The sequence below is a fragment of the Arvicola amphibius genome, chromosome 9 (genome assembly GCF_903992535.2).
Source record: "Arvicola amphibius chromosome 9, mArvAmp1.2, whole genome shotgun sequence".
Lineage (NCBI taxonomy): Eukaryota > Metazoa > Chordata > Mammalia > Rodentia > Cricetidae > Arvicola > Arvicola amphibius.
Window position 1 is genome coordinate 96055400 of NC_052055.2, and position 19489 is coordinate 96074888.

Below are 19489 nucleotides of genomic sequence, written 5' to 3' on the forward strand. Positions count from 1 at the left end.
TCTCTGACCCTAGGGGACACATCCTTTGTCAGAGAGGAAAGCCTCTATCAGTGTTAAATGCAGGGAATTCTATGAAGCCCCCCTCCACCCATCCCTTCCTTTCGCACCCCCTCCCTCCCTTTGTGTATGTATGTATGTATAAGTACACATACTTATCTTCATATGTTCCATGGTCAACAGTTTTTGAGTCTGTGAAGACAATTACCATGTTTCTGATTAAAATACTAAATATGAAATTTCTAGTTAGTAATATTGGAAAAATCTACTGAAAAAAAATTGTCCTATTTTCCAGATGCTTAATTCCTTGGACCCAACTCATCTTTTTTCTTTATTAATTTATTTTTTATTTAAAAAGTTACTTTTTATTTTACATACCAACTCCAATTCCCCCTCTCTCACCTTCTCCTGCCCACACCTCCCTCTTCCCATCCCCCATCCACTCCTCAGAAGGGGTAAGGCCTTCCTTGGGGAGTCTAAAGGTCTGGCATACCAACTAGAGGCAGGACCAAGCCTGTCCCCTATATCAAGACTGAGCAAGGAATCCCACCATTGGAATGGGTTCCAAAAAGCCAGTTTATGCACCTGGGATAGATCCTGGTGCTGATGTCAACCCCCTACCCCAACAGATCAAGTCACATAAATGTCACCCACATTCAGAGGGTCTAGTTTGGTCCCATGCAGGTTCCCCAGTGCATTGTCTGTGAGCTCCCACTAGCTCTTGTCAGCTGTCTCTGTAGTTTATCCCATCATGCTATTGACACACCTTGTTCATATGATCCCTCCTCCCTCGCTTAAAGTGAACTCCAAGAGCTCAGCCCAGTGCTTGGCTGCAAGAATCCAACGTCACATAAACTAAAATACCCTGCTAAGATTTGATCTAATTGTTTCTAATTGCCCGGACTGTAAATCATGGTCTGACTGAAGGAAGGATTGAATGCAGCAGATAATTAGACAGGGGCGTGAGTCAAACCCTGTTTCCAGCTCTGGCTCTGTGATCAGATTAGGATTCAGCTGCCTTGCACGGAGCAGAGGCTGCCAAATGGCCCATTCACCCCATAAGTCCCCTCATCTCATGGAAGTGAACTTCCAACAACTCTCTGTTGTACCCTGAACCTGCAGCGAGCTTATCCATTGGGAGAGTCTGGACAAAGGTACCTCACAGCTCTGAGTAGCCAAACCTTCACTTAAATGCTCAAGGAGTTAGAAATCTGTCTGATACGTCATGGAATCTCAGAGTCTAAGGTTCATTTCCATTGCTGTGGTTGAAAGGCAAAGTTAGGACTCTAAAAAAAGCAGAGAGAAAAATGGAAGGGTTTGCCTGGCTCTAGTCTCCCATCAGAGCCACAAGCAGCTTCCGATGCTTGGCTTTTCTCAAACTTTAGATGAAAATCACCCCTTATAGGGCGGTGGTGGCGCACGCCTTTAATCCCAGCACTCGGGAGGCAGAGGTAGGCGGATCTTTGTGAGTTCGAGGCCAGCCTGGTCTACAAGAAAATCACCCCTTATAATAAGACTTGATGGTGTTGAACCAGCTGAATCCTAACTCAGCTAAAGAGCACCACTACTCCATTCTTGGTGGTTGATATCTTGTAGAAATTAGCCTGGGGTGTGTGACAGAGGAAGGGCCCAATCCTGCTGATATTTCAAGACAGACACGTAAGAAAATTTCAGTAAGAAATCTCTCCATTTTCAAAGACGAGTTCAATTTTGGGACTACTCCATAGACTAAGTCCTGTGGGCTCCCAGGCCACCCTGACATGCCTGTTTATAAACTAGTTGAAGATTTGCCATGTGGTATGATATTTTGCTTATGTTGCAGATGTTCAATTTATAATGCATTATATCCCAATAAGCTAGTGTTAAAGTGAAAATATTATAAATTGAAAACACAATTAATAAACCTGATCTGTGGAACAGCAGAACTTAAGAATATAGCAACTGTCTTGTTTCTCCTGAATGGGAGCTGAATACCAGTGGATCGTGAGAGAAAATTGGGTCATGTAGCTCAGAAAAGATCAATATTCAAAGTCTGGTTTCCATTGAGTGTGTTGTCTTTCACAGCCCCATGAAGTGCAAAACAAACAAAAATCCCAAACAAAGGGACTTCGTCAGTTCTGTGACTTTGTACCTGCTTGTATTTAAGGGTGTGGGGGATGTTTCTGCACTCAAGGTGAGTGCGAATTTATTTGACAGCCAAATTAACACTGATGAAAATTAGTGCTTTTTCCAGCGTGCAATTAAAAAGATAAATACACACAAAGGCTGTGGGTGCATGCTAAGCAAGAGTTCTAACACGGAGCTACATCCCAACCCTCTGGCAGTAATTAGCCGCCTAAATGGAGACATTCCCTACCCTCACTAAAAAGAGGCAGCTTCCTTTAGCTAGGGATAAAGATCAATGCATTTAACCACTTTCATATTCTAATTATTCTTGTGTTCTTTTTCATTGCTCGTTTTGAATAAATTGAAAGAAGAGGGGATAGAATGAACACACGTGCTGTGAGAGGTGGAGATATGGGAGCATATTATAATATAGTCAAACATTTCCCTGTTACTTCACATCCTGCTCTGAGCATTTCTATAAATTATGTTTCCCTTTGAATTGCTGACAATTCTCGTGTTTTTCTTTTTCTTCTTTAATAGCCCACACATCACACATTTTGAAATGAACCCCAAAGTGCCTTGAGGAGACTCATTTCACACTCTGTGCCAACAGATCAGTCAATATTATGTTTTTGAGGTGTAGCACAAAGTACCCATGCCAATCAGCAAATATCCATTTAAGCAAATCCTCCTATTTTCCATCCATTTGTTTAGCAGTGTTTATGCAGTTCAATCAATATTTCATGTTGCTTTTATACTACTATTTTATAACAGTGGGAAGGAAGGATAAAAATAAAAGTAAATTATTTTCTCCATGAAGAATATACTATATAAACTTGCCATCTTAATACTAATGAAATAATTTGATGACAGGGTCTGTAGTGATAGCTCTTCTGTCTTTCACAGCACTGGGGGTTTGGACCTTTCTTCCTTTTCTCGGGCAAGGACTGGGAATGGAGTACATTAATGCAATTCATGTTCTCCAAATTGAGTTCACTGATTGGGGAGGGCTCATTGGCATGCAGGAGAAAAGGAGAATCCCACATCCCTCCTTTCGGGTGCTCCATCAACCTTCAGGTCAGGTGTTTCCATCCATCTTGCAAGGGTGGCCTCTAGAAGGTCTGCTCAGACCTCCTGGGATGAGACCATAGTTTTCTCTGTGCTCTTTGGCTAGAGTTGAGCTGCTATTATTTGAAACGTCTCTCTCTTGCTAGGTAGATTCTTTCTAAGTTTCTTGTCCAGATAAAGCAGACCATTTTTAGGTCTCTGTCTCTAGCCACTGGAATTTCCTGCCTCGGGCTTCTTTAGTTCAAGTATGAAAATATTAGAAGGAAAAACAATACCCCACCCCTCCAAAAAAACCCACCCACAAACAAACAAGAGGCTGGAGAGATGGCTCAGTGGTTGAGAGCTCTGACTGCTCTAAAGATAATTAGGGATTTGGTTTGCAGCACCTGTATGACTGCTTGAACCTTAGCAACTCAGAATCCAAAGCCTGCTTCTGGCCTCTGTGATCACTGAATGCATTTGGTGTTCGGACTTTCAGGTAGGCAAAGCATCAAGACAAATGAAACAATTTCGAGACCAGAAGCCCCAAAACAAAGCTCAGTGCTCTGTCGTTCTTCCGACCTGGGAATTGGTGCCACTGTTCTTCTTGTCTTCCCTCATCTCCGCCTGTTTGCTTCACAGTGAATGTCTGAAATTTTTGGGTTGTGACAGATGAGAACGGAGAAAAGCAGTCCGTCTCATCAGGGGTAGAAATCTGGTCATCGTTTTTAACGTGAATTTTCTTACATTTTACTTTCTTCAGACCTTCAGTAAGATGAATTTAAGCTTTAGTATTTTAGGAAAAAAATTATAATCTTGCTGTTGTTTGTACTTATTTTAATTTAATTAGAATCACGTGAGACTGTTTTCATGCAAGCATGTAATGTATTTTGCGCATACTCCCCAGGTACTTCACTGTCTTCCCCTCCCCGTCCCCCTTACCCATTAATCCCCTCTGCTCCCTTGACTGGAGTATCTAACCTTTTGGCTTCTTGGGACTATGTTGTCATCTGTAATGTTAATGCCCAAGGACACACAATTTATTTGCAAAATAACAAATCTGATAATGTTTCAAATAGGTTTAAAATTTTGTGTTGGGGTGAATTCATAACTACCTTGGGTCACATGTGCTGCTTGACATATGTTAGAAACTTCTGAAGCAATTTCATTTCTGTTTTCTGTGATCTAGACAGTATTTGACTTCATGTATCTATAGAGACCAGAACTTACAAATGAGAGGAAACCTGCATCATTTCTTTCCCTGAGACTGGCGTTTAATTCACCTATTATTATCTCCAATTGTATCGATTTTCTCATAAACCATATAATTGCGCTCTTCTTTATGGATAAAAAAGTCCTAACGTGAATAAATTTTATTTTCTCCTTTCACTCTTCTGTCGAAGGCCTTGTTCTTGATGAGATATTTTTGTGCCTTTGTGCACTATTATCTGGATTTATAGTTTCATTCCAATCATGAAAGGTCCAATGAATTTAGATGGTAGTGTGTGTGTGGCAGCCCCTTGTTGTTTTGTTTGAGGGTTTTTTTTTTTGTATTGTTTTTCCTCCTTCTAATTTGTGCAGACTTGAACTGAGGGAGCCAATGTCTAGGAAGGACCTAACAATGGTCTACTTCATTTTGAAAGAGCCTTGCAAAGAGTCCATCTTGCACATGTCCCATCAGTTATATGACTCCTGTTCCATGAAACACCTATGTAAATACCACTGTGATGTGCTGACTTGGGGTCCTTCAGGCACATGTGCAGGAGTGACATGGCTGGGTTGCATGGGTTTATGTTTAGTGTTTGAGGGACCCCTCGCTGATTTTCAGAGGTCCTGGGATAATTTACATTCCCCCAGCAGTATGTAAGGGTTCCCTTTAGACCTCATCCTCATAAGGCCAGCATACGGGTATTATTTGTTTTTAGGATGACTGCCGTTTGAACTGGAGTAAGATAGAATCCCAATAAAGTTTCCATTGGACTTATTTTGATCATTTGAGAACAGTCTGGTTCTTTCATTAGCCTGTTTATCAATGGTGAGTTTGTTTGTTTATTTGCTAGTTTGTATTTTGAGTTCTTTATATACTGTAGTTCCGCATCCTCTGCTAGAGTCTGTCTCTCAGCTGGATTGCTTCCCTGCGTGAAATTCTGTCTACTGATAGCTATTTGAGTTCCTCAAGTCCCATTCAGAAATCACCTGTATACCCACGTGTTGAAGTGTTCTCCTCCCCTCTCCTTAGCAGTCACAGAAGACCAGGGCTTACATTAAGGTCTTTGATCAATTTTGTGTTCATGTTCATAAAGGAGAAGAGATCAGGGTCTATTTTCATTCTTCAGTGTATAGATGTTCAGTTTTGCCAGCACCATTTGTTCAGGAGGCTTTTTTTCTTCATTGTATTCTGTCAGCATCCTTGTCAAAAATGAGGTGGCGGTAGTGTGTGTGTGTGTGTGTGTGTGTGTGTGTGTGCGCGCGCGCGTGCGTGCGTGTGCATGTGCATGTGTGTGTGTTTACATCTGGGTCTTCTGTTCTATTCTACTGATATATATGTGTGTCCATGTTGTACTGGTACAAAGGTGGAGACATCCCCTACTTTAATATTCTTTACCTTCTTCACTGGTGACAATCTTCCATCTCTAAAGTGATGGTTACCTGTGAGTCTTGTTGTTTGCTACTTTGCGATCAATGTCATGTAGCCTATGTTTGCCTTCAACTTTCTATATAGTTGAGTTTCACATGGGCATCCTGATCCTCCTGCCTCCTCCTCCCAAGTGCTGTGATTACAGGCGGGTACCATTCCACTCCACCTCTCCACTTAGAGTCCTTTTCTTTTTATAGTTGAACTATAAAAGAAACTGCTCTGTGTCTTTTAGTTATGCCTTGTTATCTTCATGATTATGTAACAACAGTTAAACTATGCTGTCTGTCCTCACTGGTATCTGCCTTGTCCTTTATGAGACATTCTTACGCCTTTATGTCCCATTATCTAGATTTATAGTTTTATTCTTATGATTCATTCAAGGTGCAATAAAATCAGGTAGTAGTGTGTATTGCAGTGATTCAGAGCTAGTCTGACATCATAACTGTAGGCTCTTCCATAGTATTCTATAAATATCACCTGCCATGTCTTTTGGCAAACATGTTATCAATATGCTAAAGCAGAGTGATATTGTTCAAGAACGTCCCGGTGGGGATTCGCTATATCTCTTCTTGTTGTTCTCCATTTCAACAATAACAAACGCAGTATTCAGTTGGTTGAACTAAAACTGTGGCTTCACCATTGACCAATACTCATATTAGGACTCTCCAGGCCAGTATCATACTAGGTTGGAGCAGCAGTATCCAAACACACTCATCTGACCCCCTCTTATACTAACTTCCCTTTTAATGAGGACCACTTTCCAATTGCTCAAAAACGTGCTGATAGCAGCCAAAATGACCCCTTACAATCATGAGTCCAGTCACGCTTGCCTCTGCTCATGAACCTTGTAGGGCTCCTCATTACTCTCAGAACAGATCCAAAATCTTCTCCTGGCCCCAGAGTTACTATGTTATGACATTCTCCTGTTCTTTTCTTTCTACTGTGTTCTTCAATCTCTGAACTCCTGCCAGCCTGGCCTGGTTGACCAGAAGGTTCCCAGCTCAAGGTCTCTGTCTTTGTGCTTTTCACTCATATTTAGAAAAGCACTTGTACCATGTTTTGCCTCCTTCGCTCCACTGGGAATTTTGTATTTCCCTGGCCACACAAACGTTAAATATTCATCAGAAGAACTCCTTCATCCTTCTCTTCTTTCCTCTGTGTGTTTATAATTACCCGTTTCTACGTATCCATTTAACTTCTGTTTCATACCATTGACTCACCACTTTCCCCCCAGTATCAGCTATAATAACTAATGTGTGACAGGGTCTCCAGAGCTATAGATTAGATGAAACAAAAATAATTTAATGGGGTAATGATTCTACTTCCTCCCGTTTCTCCCACCACACACAATGCCATAATAAATGTCCTTAGTGCAAAATTCCTTGGCTTTTCAATCATATGAGCACAGTATCTGAAGAGAGAGATCTTTATCATCTAAGAGTGCTCTTTTGATTGCTGAGTGGTCATTCTCTTTAACTCCTCCTTGTGTTGGGTCCATCTTCCATGGGATTATGCACAGGTCTTGCATGGAGCCTGGGTTCTGCTAAAACATTTTAGTCTCGTGTTTTTATAGACAACTTCTTTTTTCTTTACATGGAAGGTTAATCATTTCCATTTGTTTCACCTCTTGGGAAGTTCTCATTTTCTTACTTCTCAATTGTAACCTCTGGTTCCTTGGAAGAGGCTTCTTTCTGTTTCTGCCTGCACGAAGACAAGGGGATGGCACTATTTCTTCACTAGCTCTGCTTATCATGGTACAGAGGTGGGTCAAGAGTTGTGTCTCATGTTCTGTGCAGCATGGATCCTTGCTGTTTGGTTGCAACCCTACTTCCCTCCAAACTAGCCACAACACACATTCTTCTGGACCTAGTCTTTTCTTGAACCTACCTTTTTGCTTTATTACTATAGGAGTGGAAAAGTCCTTACCGATCAATCTTAACACCCTCTACAATCATGAAATTGTCTTGAGGGTCCTCATCTGGGATGCTTTCTCCTCCTGCTCCCCTAGTGCTTGTTTTATTTCCTCTCTGATGACATTTATTATGTATGCTTTTTCTTCTACTGTGAATGATTAAGGCCACATCTTATCTGTTGGACTAGAGGTAGTTTCCCTGATTATAAGAAACATTTGTGATATAACTTGTCCTGTCCTTATCTACAAAAGAGGCTTAATAAAACTGTGATTAAGAGTCCAACTCTTGTCTTTGTCCCTTTCTAAAGTCCATGCTGGAAGGAGAATTCATTTGTGTTCACTTTCTTCTATGTGGTCCAGTCATCTGAAAGAATTAATTGGCATCCAAGTTTTACTCTAGAATGATTTCAACAATGTTTCATTTATATTTTCAAAGTTTGCAATCATTTTATTATTAGAAGTGTTTTGTAAACCCAGAGGTGGAGCATTCAATCAGAAGAAAGCCTTTGTACATAGTTATATTATATTTGATTGGGTGGTTGCTAAATTCATTTTACAGCCTTTGCTTATGACTAAATGTTATAACAAGTCTATACTCTTTGTAGTAAATTTTTAATATATCAGTTAGTTCTGCTTTATTAACTCAATTCTATATATTTTGTATATTATTTTTAATGCTTTAATTATTTGAGTTAGTAGTCAATATAATTTACTTTCAGAAATATATTTTACTCAGTCTTTACTTGAATTATATTATGATAAAATTTGTTGAAATATCTGATTAAAAAAATCAAGCTGCTATTGTGTTTGTTCTGTCTGCCAAATTGCTTACTGCAGTTCTGCATCTGGAAGTATGTATTTAGTTGATATATAAATGGAGATGCTTTAAAAAATAAACATATTTTAGGTTTAGATGGCCTTGTTTATTCCTCTTGATACCAAAAAACAAACTTTTATACTATCTATTCCATGTTTTTCTCTTATTTCTGCCTGCCAGGAAGGCATGACTTACTTAGAACATCACTAACTTTAAGGCTAACCTGCCCCAGACCCCAGTGCAGGGCCAGGCAGCCACAATCACTGTGCAATGCCTCCTTGCTGCCCATGTGTGACTGTCCAGTGCTTAACCTTAGTTTGGCAAGTATTTATTGATGCAATAGATGCTATTATATATTTTTTCAAACCCCTTTAAAATGTAAAACAAAATAAAGGTCAATTAGAATTTGCATAGGTCTTTAGTTCATGCTAGTGTATTTCCTCTGAGGTCTTGACTATTCCCTTCTGCTAATCTCCTACCTGCCTTGAGCTGATCACAACTGTAGTGTGTGTGTGTGTGTGTGTGTGTGCGCGTGCACACACGCACGTGTCCCCACCTGGTAGCAACTGTATGGTTTGCCTGGTTGGCTTTCATTTTCTTTTTGTTTTTATGCTTTTCTCTGATTCTGACTTTTACATTGTTGCTCTTTGGTGGTGGATTCTATTATCTGGATCTGGAAGCTGTTTGTTTGTTTATTTATTTTCTGTCTTTACCATCTTCCCAGGGTAAACAGGTTATTGTTACTACAGTGAGAAAATATAGTAAATTGCTCTCAGTGGTTATACTTTTGTGTAGACATTACATTTTAAAACTAAGCTTATTTCCACACTTGTGTGTAGAGAGAAAGGAAATTCATGTCACTCCTGGGGAGGAGCATTTTACGTTATATTTTTATGTGAGTCTTCTGCTAGCCCACTGAGATTTGTTACGATAAAAATAAAACAATAAAGATTTAAAGCACTATCATTGCAGATTTTTTATATGCTGGCAATAAACAGTAAATGAAAAGAAGTGCAATACCCCTCAAACAATCAACAGGAGGTACCAGGAAATACAAACAGGCTGCAGCTGGGGAGGTGAACACACAGCAGCCTGGACTCCAAATACGGAACCTGATTTGGCTTTGTATTGCCTGTGGTCTGAGGATGGTTTTCACATTTTCCAATGGTTAAAACCAAATCTAAATAAGAGCATAGGAGTGTGTGGAAATGTATGGAGTTCTAGTTTCAATGCATGTGAATAAAACTTCCTTGGAATACAGCCACAAGCGTTCGTTCACTTTGCTGTTACCAACAATCCATCGCTTCCTTAGCTCTGTAAAGACAAACTAAAATATGGTGTGCAAGCTAAAAGTACTTACTGTCTGGCACCATGCTGTAAATCCCTGCCACTCTCAGCTTTGTCTCTGCAGTAGCTCTTGTCCGCATCATAGAAATGTTCATCAATTTGGTTTGTTTTTTCTTGCCAATGGCTGATACTTTTCTTGATAATAGTAGGTAGACTGATGATTCAGGCACAGACCGTCCAATCTATTGAAGTTAATTTCCACCCTTCACAGAATACTAAGGGAGAAACAAATGTATGTTTCTGTCAACAATAATATTTAAGAAGCTGGTTTGAAAAAAAAAAACAAATTATCCATTTTGCTGATCAGTTGATTCCAGGTGCTCACTAAAGCATAGACATGGGAATGCCAAACCTTGTCTGCCAGCTGAGTGTCACCCAGTGCCCTTCATGCCTCTGCTTATGTTCCCTGGAGGGCACTGTGCTAAGGATTCCTGTGCCTACCCTTCACTTAATCCCTTCTTGACCATGGAACAACTGGGAAGATTCAGTAGCTACTGTCCTATTTCAGGAAAGGGTCACTCACAATCCATTTTAATAGACCTAAGTGTTTAGAAACAGAGGAGAAAAGTTTTTTTAAAATATAAGTTCTCTATTAACTCGCAGTATTCCTGTTTGATACTCTTCATTCCTGAATTCATCCTTTGATTGATTTTCCTCCTATATTCCTTGTTCCTCCTCCTTGGTCCCTTGTCTTAGTGCTGGTTCTGGTGGCTTCCTTCATTTGCATTTATTTTGCTCTCTCCTATTTGCGTCTCCATCACCGCTTCCTATTGGTTAAGGTCTTGGTCAGAACCTGGCACAATGCATGAACTTGGCAAGCATTGCCATCTGGCATACATGGATACCTTCTCTGTCTCTTCTCCTTTGCTTCAGCCCATATGCCCAGTTGCCCACCCTCCACTCACAGGCCTTACAGTGTGCTTTCTGCAATGAGAGAACTGCGCTCTGGCGTGTGAGAGAGAGCCCTAGGTCCCAGAGGGTGAGTTAGTGAAGGAAAATGAAATATCAAGAACAGGAGTGGGCGTCTCTGAAAACAGGCCTCATCCAGTTCTACTTTGCCTCTAGGGTTCACTATGTTTGTCTGCATATCATTACAAGAGCTTTTGTCTCGCCTTTTTCCTCTGAACCAGAGGAGGCAGCGAAAATATGGGGCACCGGTGATGTGTAGCGAACAGTGCCGCGTTGTGTAGTCAACAATCTGGTTGTCATTGAAGACGTTTACCTGGGAGGTATATATTTCACTGTCTCAGTTGAGTAAGAGGAATCTGGAGACAGCCAGTCATCCAGTCATTGTCACATGCAGAGAGTGGGAGAGCTGCATTCCAGGCTGGGACAGTCGTCCAGTGTGGCAACTTTGAATGCCCAGGGCAAGGAACCTTCGGCTTAGGGCTGAGTTCCAGAAGGGCATGGATTGTGCTCGGATCCTGGAGGCCCCAGGAGGCTATTACTGGCATGTTCTTATCATGCAGGAAATGCTGGCTGCAAAAGGAGGCAGCGTACAGGGAGATACAGAGATGGGTTTTCGGAGGAGTTTTTATTCTGTTTGACAATGAGGTCAGTGGATCAGCTAGAGGTCATGGGCAGAGAGCTGTACCCATTGGATACATTAATTCTACTTATTACTGCAGCTTACAGAGTTGTAGTAATAAAACAAAAAACAATAGATGATTTGAATACCCCGCATACAGATGCTCACTTTATTGTGTAGAAATTAGTATTTTATATTCCTCCAAATGCTATTGCTTCAGCTCACGGAGTATTCCGTGCTGTGGTTTTAGTCCTGTTGGTAATAGAGTTTCACTTATTAAACAGCTGTGGCTGTGAGTCTCTGGGAACATATTCTGTCACTCTCCTACTCCCCCTTGTCCCATCATTTTGACACTTTTCTCTCTTAGACCATCCCTGCTACTTCGATAGTACTGGGTACAGTTGAATAGGACTGAGTAACTTAAAAGAGAAGACATCGATTTTCTCATCGTTTTGAATGCTGTGAGTCTAAGACCACGGTGCCACCCTTGGCCTCTAGCTGACAGTCTCTCTGCTGTACTCATGCATGGCAGAAGGACAAGGAAAGAAGGATGGAATCTTCCAGACACCATAGGAGACACCTTTCCCCAGAACACGCCCACAGAGAGAGTCGATCTCAGAACTGGTGGGTCTCACAGGGCGGGAAAGAGGAAGTTAATCCCAGGAGCAGGATCCATTTCCTGTCTGGAACAATGAAGAAGGAAGGGTCTGCCATCCTTCAGCCTCAGGTTGAGTTTTGAGGGTCTCAAAGACCAAGCAGTGTTTCTATTTGGACATGTCTCACTATCAAGGGCACCATCTTGTATAGATGCAGGTAGGCCCTTACTGGCTGGGTGTGTGGAGAGAAAAAAAGGTGTAGATCATTGAGAAAAAAGCTATTGAGCCTGAGGGAAGGGGTGCCAAAGGGCAGGGTCTCCACCCTCCTGCCTGCACTGCAGAGGCGGAGCTGCACACACTTGGTCATCAGAAGGGTGCTCCAGAATCTGAACCCATTTTCCTTACTATGGTGACTTTCTGATCATCTTTATACCAGTATTACCGTCATCAGAATCTTCTGACGTTTCCTGTTGCTGCCATGCTGACTTCAGTAGAGCATCATTGTTGAGGCTGCCCACTGTATCCTGCTCCCGGTTTAAATTTCACGGTCACAGTCGCCCTCAGAGTCCCCACCTCTTCACTCTGTTGTGTTGAAATTGGGAGGAGGCTCATTCAATGCACAACTTTTTTAATATTCTGGGTTGATTCTAAAATATATGAAGGGTCTCAGGATGATGTACTGTTGTCTTGCCATTACAGGCTCTCATTTTTTTCCCTACCACAACTTGTGCTCAGGTTCTCTGTATGTTAAAAGCACACTGGGCTCCTTCACAGAGTAGGAGGTAGCTAACCTCCTCCTTCCTTTCCTGGGAGGCTTCTGTCCCTGTCTAGGAGTTTAGTCTTTGATGTCTGCACCGTCCCGTCTCTTTTTGGGTGCTTTCCTTAGCCGAACCTTTCTTCTCTGTACTTACCTGGCTCTTGGTTGAGACTTGAGCCTACCTTATACTGGACTGGAGAAATTCACAGATACACTCGTTTTGTCTCTTGTTTGGGAACTCTTCCAGATGGGGGAGCTCATGTGTATGTATCCTTTATAAACCAGTCACTTAATACATCCTAATAAGTTGCTTCGGTTGTCACTTAAGGAACCCACATCTCAAAAATTAAACATATTTAGGATTAAAATGAATAGATTAGAGATAAAGAAATTGCTATTTTTTTTTATCAACAGCAGAGAAAATAGTAGTAATCTCAAAGATGACTCGTGATCCAACCAGTGCGATGTGACCACGGAGGGCTTTGAGTCTTGATGGTCACTTTGGTTTTTTAAAGGCATCAAAGTAACTCCCTGGCCTCCCTACTAGAGTTTTGGTAGGATGAAATGACATGAATGTCTGAAGATGTTCTGAGCAGAATTAAATTGTTTCCAGCATACCATTGCATCATCTGGGGCTGGGGAAGGGTGGGTAGCTTCTTTAAGAAAGTGCTTGCTATAGAAAAACACGAGGACTCAAGAAAACTCACTGGGTGTGTTGGCCTCTGCTTGCCATCTCGGAGCTGGGGAGGCTTATGGCTGTCTAGGATGCCCTGGCCAGATGAAGCCATTGCTGGATAAATATTCTGTTCTTCACACAAAACTAAAATAACAACAGCAACAGCAGCAACAGCAACAACAACAACAAAAACTGGTGTGGACAGCTCACTCCTGAGGAACAACATGGGAGGGTTTGCCCTGGCCTGCAGAGGAACTTTCCAGGAAAGAAGGAAGGAAAGCAAACAGCAACCTCATTCTCCATGGAGGATCCTGGTGTGCTTTTAAACTAGAGAAACACCTGAACAGAAGCCCGTGGTAGAGAAAAGAGAGGGGACTGCTGATTGTAGAAACACAAGCAAACGTGTGTGGGGGCATTCCCCTAAGCAGGTGTACCAGCACACACAGGACCGTCTCTAACACATACGTGCAAATTGCGTTATCATTCCATTTCCCTAGTCCCAGTTTTTTAAGAAAAATGCAATAAAGGTATAGAAACCCCCACACTGTGCCATGTAAACAATGGGTATCTCTAGCACTTGATTTCTGGCTTAAAATTCAGCTTGTGCCTTAATAGCGTTTCCTTCTCATATGTAAAGAAGTAAATGTAACCTGTTTAAAGTGGGCTGTTTTGCAGTCTAGAAGCCAATTACAGTGAACTGGGAGTATTTGAAGTTTGGCCTACTGTATCTATGGAGACTAATACCCCTTCTCCCCAACTCCTGAATAACCCAGACTGTGCTTCTTCCTACCAGGTTTCCATCTCTACCACAAATTGCCCACGATCGTGCCAGAGAGCTGCCTTCTCATAATGGTCGGACTTCTACTCGGTGGGATCATCTTTGGAGTTGATGAAAAGTCTCCCCCAGCCATGAAGACGGATGTGTTTTTCCTTTATCTCCTGCCACCCATCGTTCTGGATGCTGGCTACTTCATGCCCACTCGCCCCTTCTTTGAGAACTTTGGCACCATTTTCTGGTACGCCGTGGTAGGCACGCTGTGGAATTCCATCGGCATCGGGGTGTCTTTGTTTGGCATCTGCCAGATTGAGGCATTTGGTCTCAGCGACATCACGTTGCTCCAGAACCTGCTGTTTGGCAGCTTGATCTCAGCCGTGGATCCTGTGGCTGTGCTTGCTGTCTTTGAGAACATTCACGTCAATGAACAGCTCTACATCCTGGTCTTTGGAGAGTCTCTGCTCAATGACGCTGTCACAGTGGTGAGTAAAGGAGTGTCTGGAACATCGCTGGGGACCACACATCACTGACATCTTTATAGCTTTCCAAGTTATTCACTGTAGAGTGAATAACCAACCAAATGTCTCTTGCTATGCATTAACGACATGATGTGATGTCAACTGTAGGGAAGCGTTTCCCTACATGGCCACGGAGTAGTAGATTCTATAATGGACATCAGCTGACTTCCCTCTAAGTTAAATCATGTCAGATACTGTCTATCTAAGGAAAGTGTCAGGCATTCAGGCTGAGGGTGCAGTCCCCAGACTGTCTCTCGCCCATCTTCAGATAGTAATTGCACCCCTCAGTTTGCTTGACATTTGTGATTTTTGATCAATGGGCTGTACAATGAGAGTTCCCACACCTCCTTCTTGCTGGAGTAGCTCACAGAGCTCATATACATTGGTTTAGTATTCGATACTGGAAAAGATACAGAGGGAGGGTGTGTCGGGCAAAAGGGCATGAAATTAGCTTCCTATCAAACCTTCGCATGCCCAGCTATCCAGAAGACCTCTGAATCTGCCCCTTTGGGTTCTTTTGACACAGGCGTGACTGACTATGTCATTGGCCATAGGTTATTAATTTCACTTTCCACCTTTGTCATCATGCTCCAACCATGAGGGGGGAAGATGAGAAGCAAAGTCTCAAGTGTTGAACTTTGCCTTGGTCTTTCCAGTGACCAGATCCCATCTTGCTGAATCTGCCACTCACCAACCAGTCATTAGCTTGCAAAGACACTTGTCATTGAAGAGAGTCTAAGGATTTTTAGCAACCATATGTCTGGGCAGGGTTCAGAAAATTTGAATACATATTTCATAATATCAGAGCCCTTCATTTGGATGAATGACCTTATGTTGTGACCTTGAAATTCTTAATACACATTGTAATTAGTTACTTACATTTTATGTATTATGTTATAATTAGCTCCTTGTTTTCATTTTGCATTGGGCCCCACAAAGAGTGTACAGATGGCAGCTTCGTAAAATACAAAGCACAAACACAAACTTAGGGAGCACAAACATGAATGTGGCCATTGTATCTCTGATGGGTTACCTCTGTGATTATTTTAAACATGATAGTTTTTGATAATAATTCAAGGAGTCTCAGATCCCTGTGAGAAGTGATGCCATTAGTGTATATAATGTACATAACATATACATATAATATATAGTACATGCAATATATGCTAATTTACAAAACATGTGAATGACATTTACTAGGGAACATTCTCTCTGGATGAAGCAATGCCATTAGTATTTATAATGTATAAAATACATATATAATATCTGTTCATATACAACACTTGTGAAGTGACGTCTACCAGGGAACATTCTGTCTGGGGACAGTGTGACTGCTATTAATGTTTATAGAGAAATCTTTCCTCACATGCACGCTTTCTACTCCCACTGACCCAGCACACCCCTGGTCCTCATTTTGTACCCATAAGCAAGATTTTTATTTTCACAAAGCACTAGTTATTCTAATTCTCTCCTAAATGTCACACACGGAGCCAGAAGCGCCTGTGGCTTCAACTTTGGTAGCAATTATTTCCACCTTGCCTTCTGAACTTGGACGAGGATGGTGGCGTGGACAAGGAAGATCTGCTCTCCCTTCAGAGCTACAGTCATGTTACCCTGAATTGGCACCAGTGAGACTTCATGAGTGGCAGGAATGGCAGCCATTAGCGCTTACCAGATGCTTCTCTCATGATCCTTAGACAACCTGTGGAAAAGGTATTGCCCCTTTGTAGGTGAGATAGCAGTGAACAGATTAAAGGGTGCTGGCCTCACCTCCCTTTCTGCACTCTCCCCATTAGCTCTTACCCTTCAAATGTTATTCATGGCTCATTTGACAGTGAGCACAGAAACAAGCGTGCGTCTCCATTAGTTATATTTTATTGTAAAACAGATCCCTGAACTAAACGAAAATATTTTTTTTAATCTGGAAAGATGTTCATTAACTCCAGTTGGACATTATTATGGAGAAAATAATTTTGATGGCTAATAAGTTATATAAGTTTAGAATAGCTTCTAGGATATTTTTAAGACGAGTTAACTTAGTAGCAAAACTTAATTCATACATTCTATTATTTAGTAACAGTGATTTGCCATTAACTTTCAATATTAAATTTTAACTAGGAAACTGCGTAACAGTAAAGACATTTATCACCCACTCTATTTCCTCAGGCTTCAGGTATTCCATTGGGGCTTACATTTACATGTAAATTTTACCCTTGCTAGAGGAGACTGTGGGCCTGTGAATGTGGAATTTTTGGAGTGAACCTACAATGAAATAAGAACACTTGCTGAATTCCTTCTAAGGGATGTCAGCAAAGTTAGGTTGGTTTTAGAATGATGTGCAGTTTATGTGGCCTTCCTACTCCTCAGAAAATGCCTTATCCAGTTAGATTTCAGGAAGGGATCTGGCTAACTCAGTATTCAGAGTGTGTAAATGCAGTGGGGGATACAGTGGCACATTCTGCACTTGCTCTAAGGATGCACAGCCAGAAGCTGTGCTATGGATGAAGATGGATGGCTGCCCCAGGGAAGGCAAAGGAGGGACACAGAAAGCACATGGCTATGTGTAAAGGTGGAAGAAGCTGCCATACTAATTTCCAAAGCAGTTTTACAAGTTTGCGCTCCCACCAGCAGTAGAGGAATGTTCCCCTTACTCCACATCCTCTCCAGCATAAGTTGTCATTGGTGTTTTTCATCTTAGCCATTCTGACAGATGTAAGATGGCATCTCAGAGTCATTTTGATTTGTATTTCCCTGATGGCTAAGGATGCTGAGCAACTCCTTTAATGTTTTTTTTGGCTAATTGTGTTACTTCTGTTGAGAATTCTGTGTTTAGATATGTGCCCCATTTTTAAATTGGATTGTTTAGTATTTTGATGTCTAGTTTCTTGAGTTCTTAACATATTTTGAAGATCAGCCCTCTGTCAGATGTAGGGTTGGTAAAGATCTTTTCCCATAGTGTAGGTTGCTGTTTTTTTCTTATTGTCCATGTCCTTTGCCATACAGAAGCTTCTCAGTTTCAGGAGGTTCCAATTATCAAGTGTTGCTCTCAGTATCTGTGCTATTGCTGTTATATTTAGGAAATGGTCTCCTGTGCCAATGCATTTAATTGTACTTTCCACTTTCTCTTCTATGAAGTACAGTGTGGTTGGTTTTATGTTGGCTATCCCAGGTTTTTTGTTTTTCCATATGAAGCTGAGTATTGCATTTTCATGGTCTCTGAAAAATTGTGTTGGGATTTTGATGGGAATTACATTGAATTTGTAAACTGTTCTTGGTATGATTGTCATTTTTATTATATTGACCCTACTGATCCAAGAGCATAGGTCTTTCTATTATCTGATATCTTTCTGATATCTGCTTCAATTTCTTTCTTCAAAGACTTAAAGTTCTTGTCATATAGGTATTTTACCCCAAGTTAGAGTTACCCTGTGATATTTTATGTTATTTGTGCATTGTAAAGGGTGATGTTTCTCTGATTTCTTTCTTAGCTGGTTTATCACTTGTATATAGGAGGGCTACTGATGTTTTTGAGTTAATCTTTTGTCCTGCCACATTACTGAAGGTGTTTATCAGCTGTAGAAGTTCCCTTGTAGAATTTTTGGGGTCACTTATGTAAATTATCACATCATCTCCAAAAAGTAAAAGTTTGGCTTCTTACTTTCCAATTTTTATTCTATTGATCTCTTTTTGTTGTCTTATTTCTCTAGCTAAAACTTTAGTACTATATTGAATGGATATAGAGAGAATGGACTGACTCCTCTTGCTTCTGATTTTAGTGGCATTTCTTTGAGTTTCTCTCCATTTAGTTTAATGTTGGCTATTGGCTTGCTGTATATTGCCTTCAGAAAACTGGGAATCAATGACCCAGCAATACTACTTTTAGGCACATACCCAAAGGAAACACAATTATATCACAAGGACACTTGCTCAACTATGTTCATAGAAACATTATTTGTAATATCCAGAACCTGGAAACAAGCTTGATTCCCCTCAACTGAAGAGAATGGATAAAGAAAACGTGGTACATTTGTGCAATAGAGTATTACTCAGCGGTAAAAAGCAATGTCATCTTGAAATTTACAGGCAAAAGGATGGAACTAGAAAAAAAATCATCCTGAGTGAGATAACCCAGACTCAGAAAGACAAATACACTATGTACTCACCCATAAGTGGATATTATACATAAAGCAAAGGATAACCAGGTTATGATCCACAACCGCAGTGAAGCTAGGTTAAAAGGAGAACCCTAAGAGAAACATAAATGGAGGGTCCCAGGAAAGGGAAATAGGTGAGATCTCTTGGGTAAACTAGAAGGGGGTAAAAAGAAGGGATGGGGGATGGGAACATGAGGGCTTAAGATGGCTGAGTTGGGGGAGGGATGGAAAGGGAGAGCAATAAAAGAGTCATGGCATTAGGAAAAAACCTGGTGTTAAGGAAAGTCCCAGGAGTCCAAAAAGATGACCTCAGCGAAGACTCCTAGCAATAGTGGAGAGGGTGCCTGAGCTGGCCTTCTCCTGTCATCAGATTAGTGAATACACTGATTGCCATCATAGAACCTCCATCCAGTAACTGATGGAAGCAGATGCAGTGATTTGCAGCCAAGCACTGGACTGGACACCTGGAGTTCAGTTGAAGAGAGGGAGGAAGGATCATATGACCAAGAGGGATATCAAAATCATGATTGGGAAAACCAGAGTCAGCTGACCTGAGCTAATGGGAGTTCACTGACTCTGGACTGACATCTGGGAAACCTGCATGGGACCAAACTAGGCCCT

General features: G+C 41.3%; 1 protein-coding gene across 1 annotated transcript in view; it reads left to right on the forward strand.

Annotated features, from left to right (window-relative positions):
- Slc9a2 (solute carrier family 9 member A2) overlaps positions 1–19489 on the forward strand; it is an 86474-nt gene that overhangs the window by 18481 nt on the left and 48504 nt on the right. Inside the window, exon 2 of the mRNA XM_038343500.1 lies at positions 14215–14678. Within this exon, the coding sequence (XP_038199428.1) occupies positions 14215–14678 (464 nt within the window). The remainder of the gene's footprint in view (positions 1–14214; positions 14679–19489) is intronic.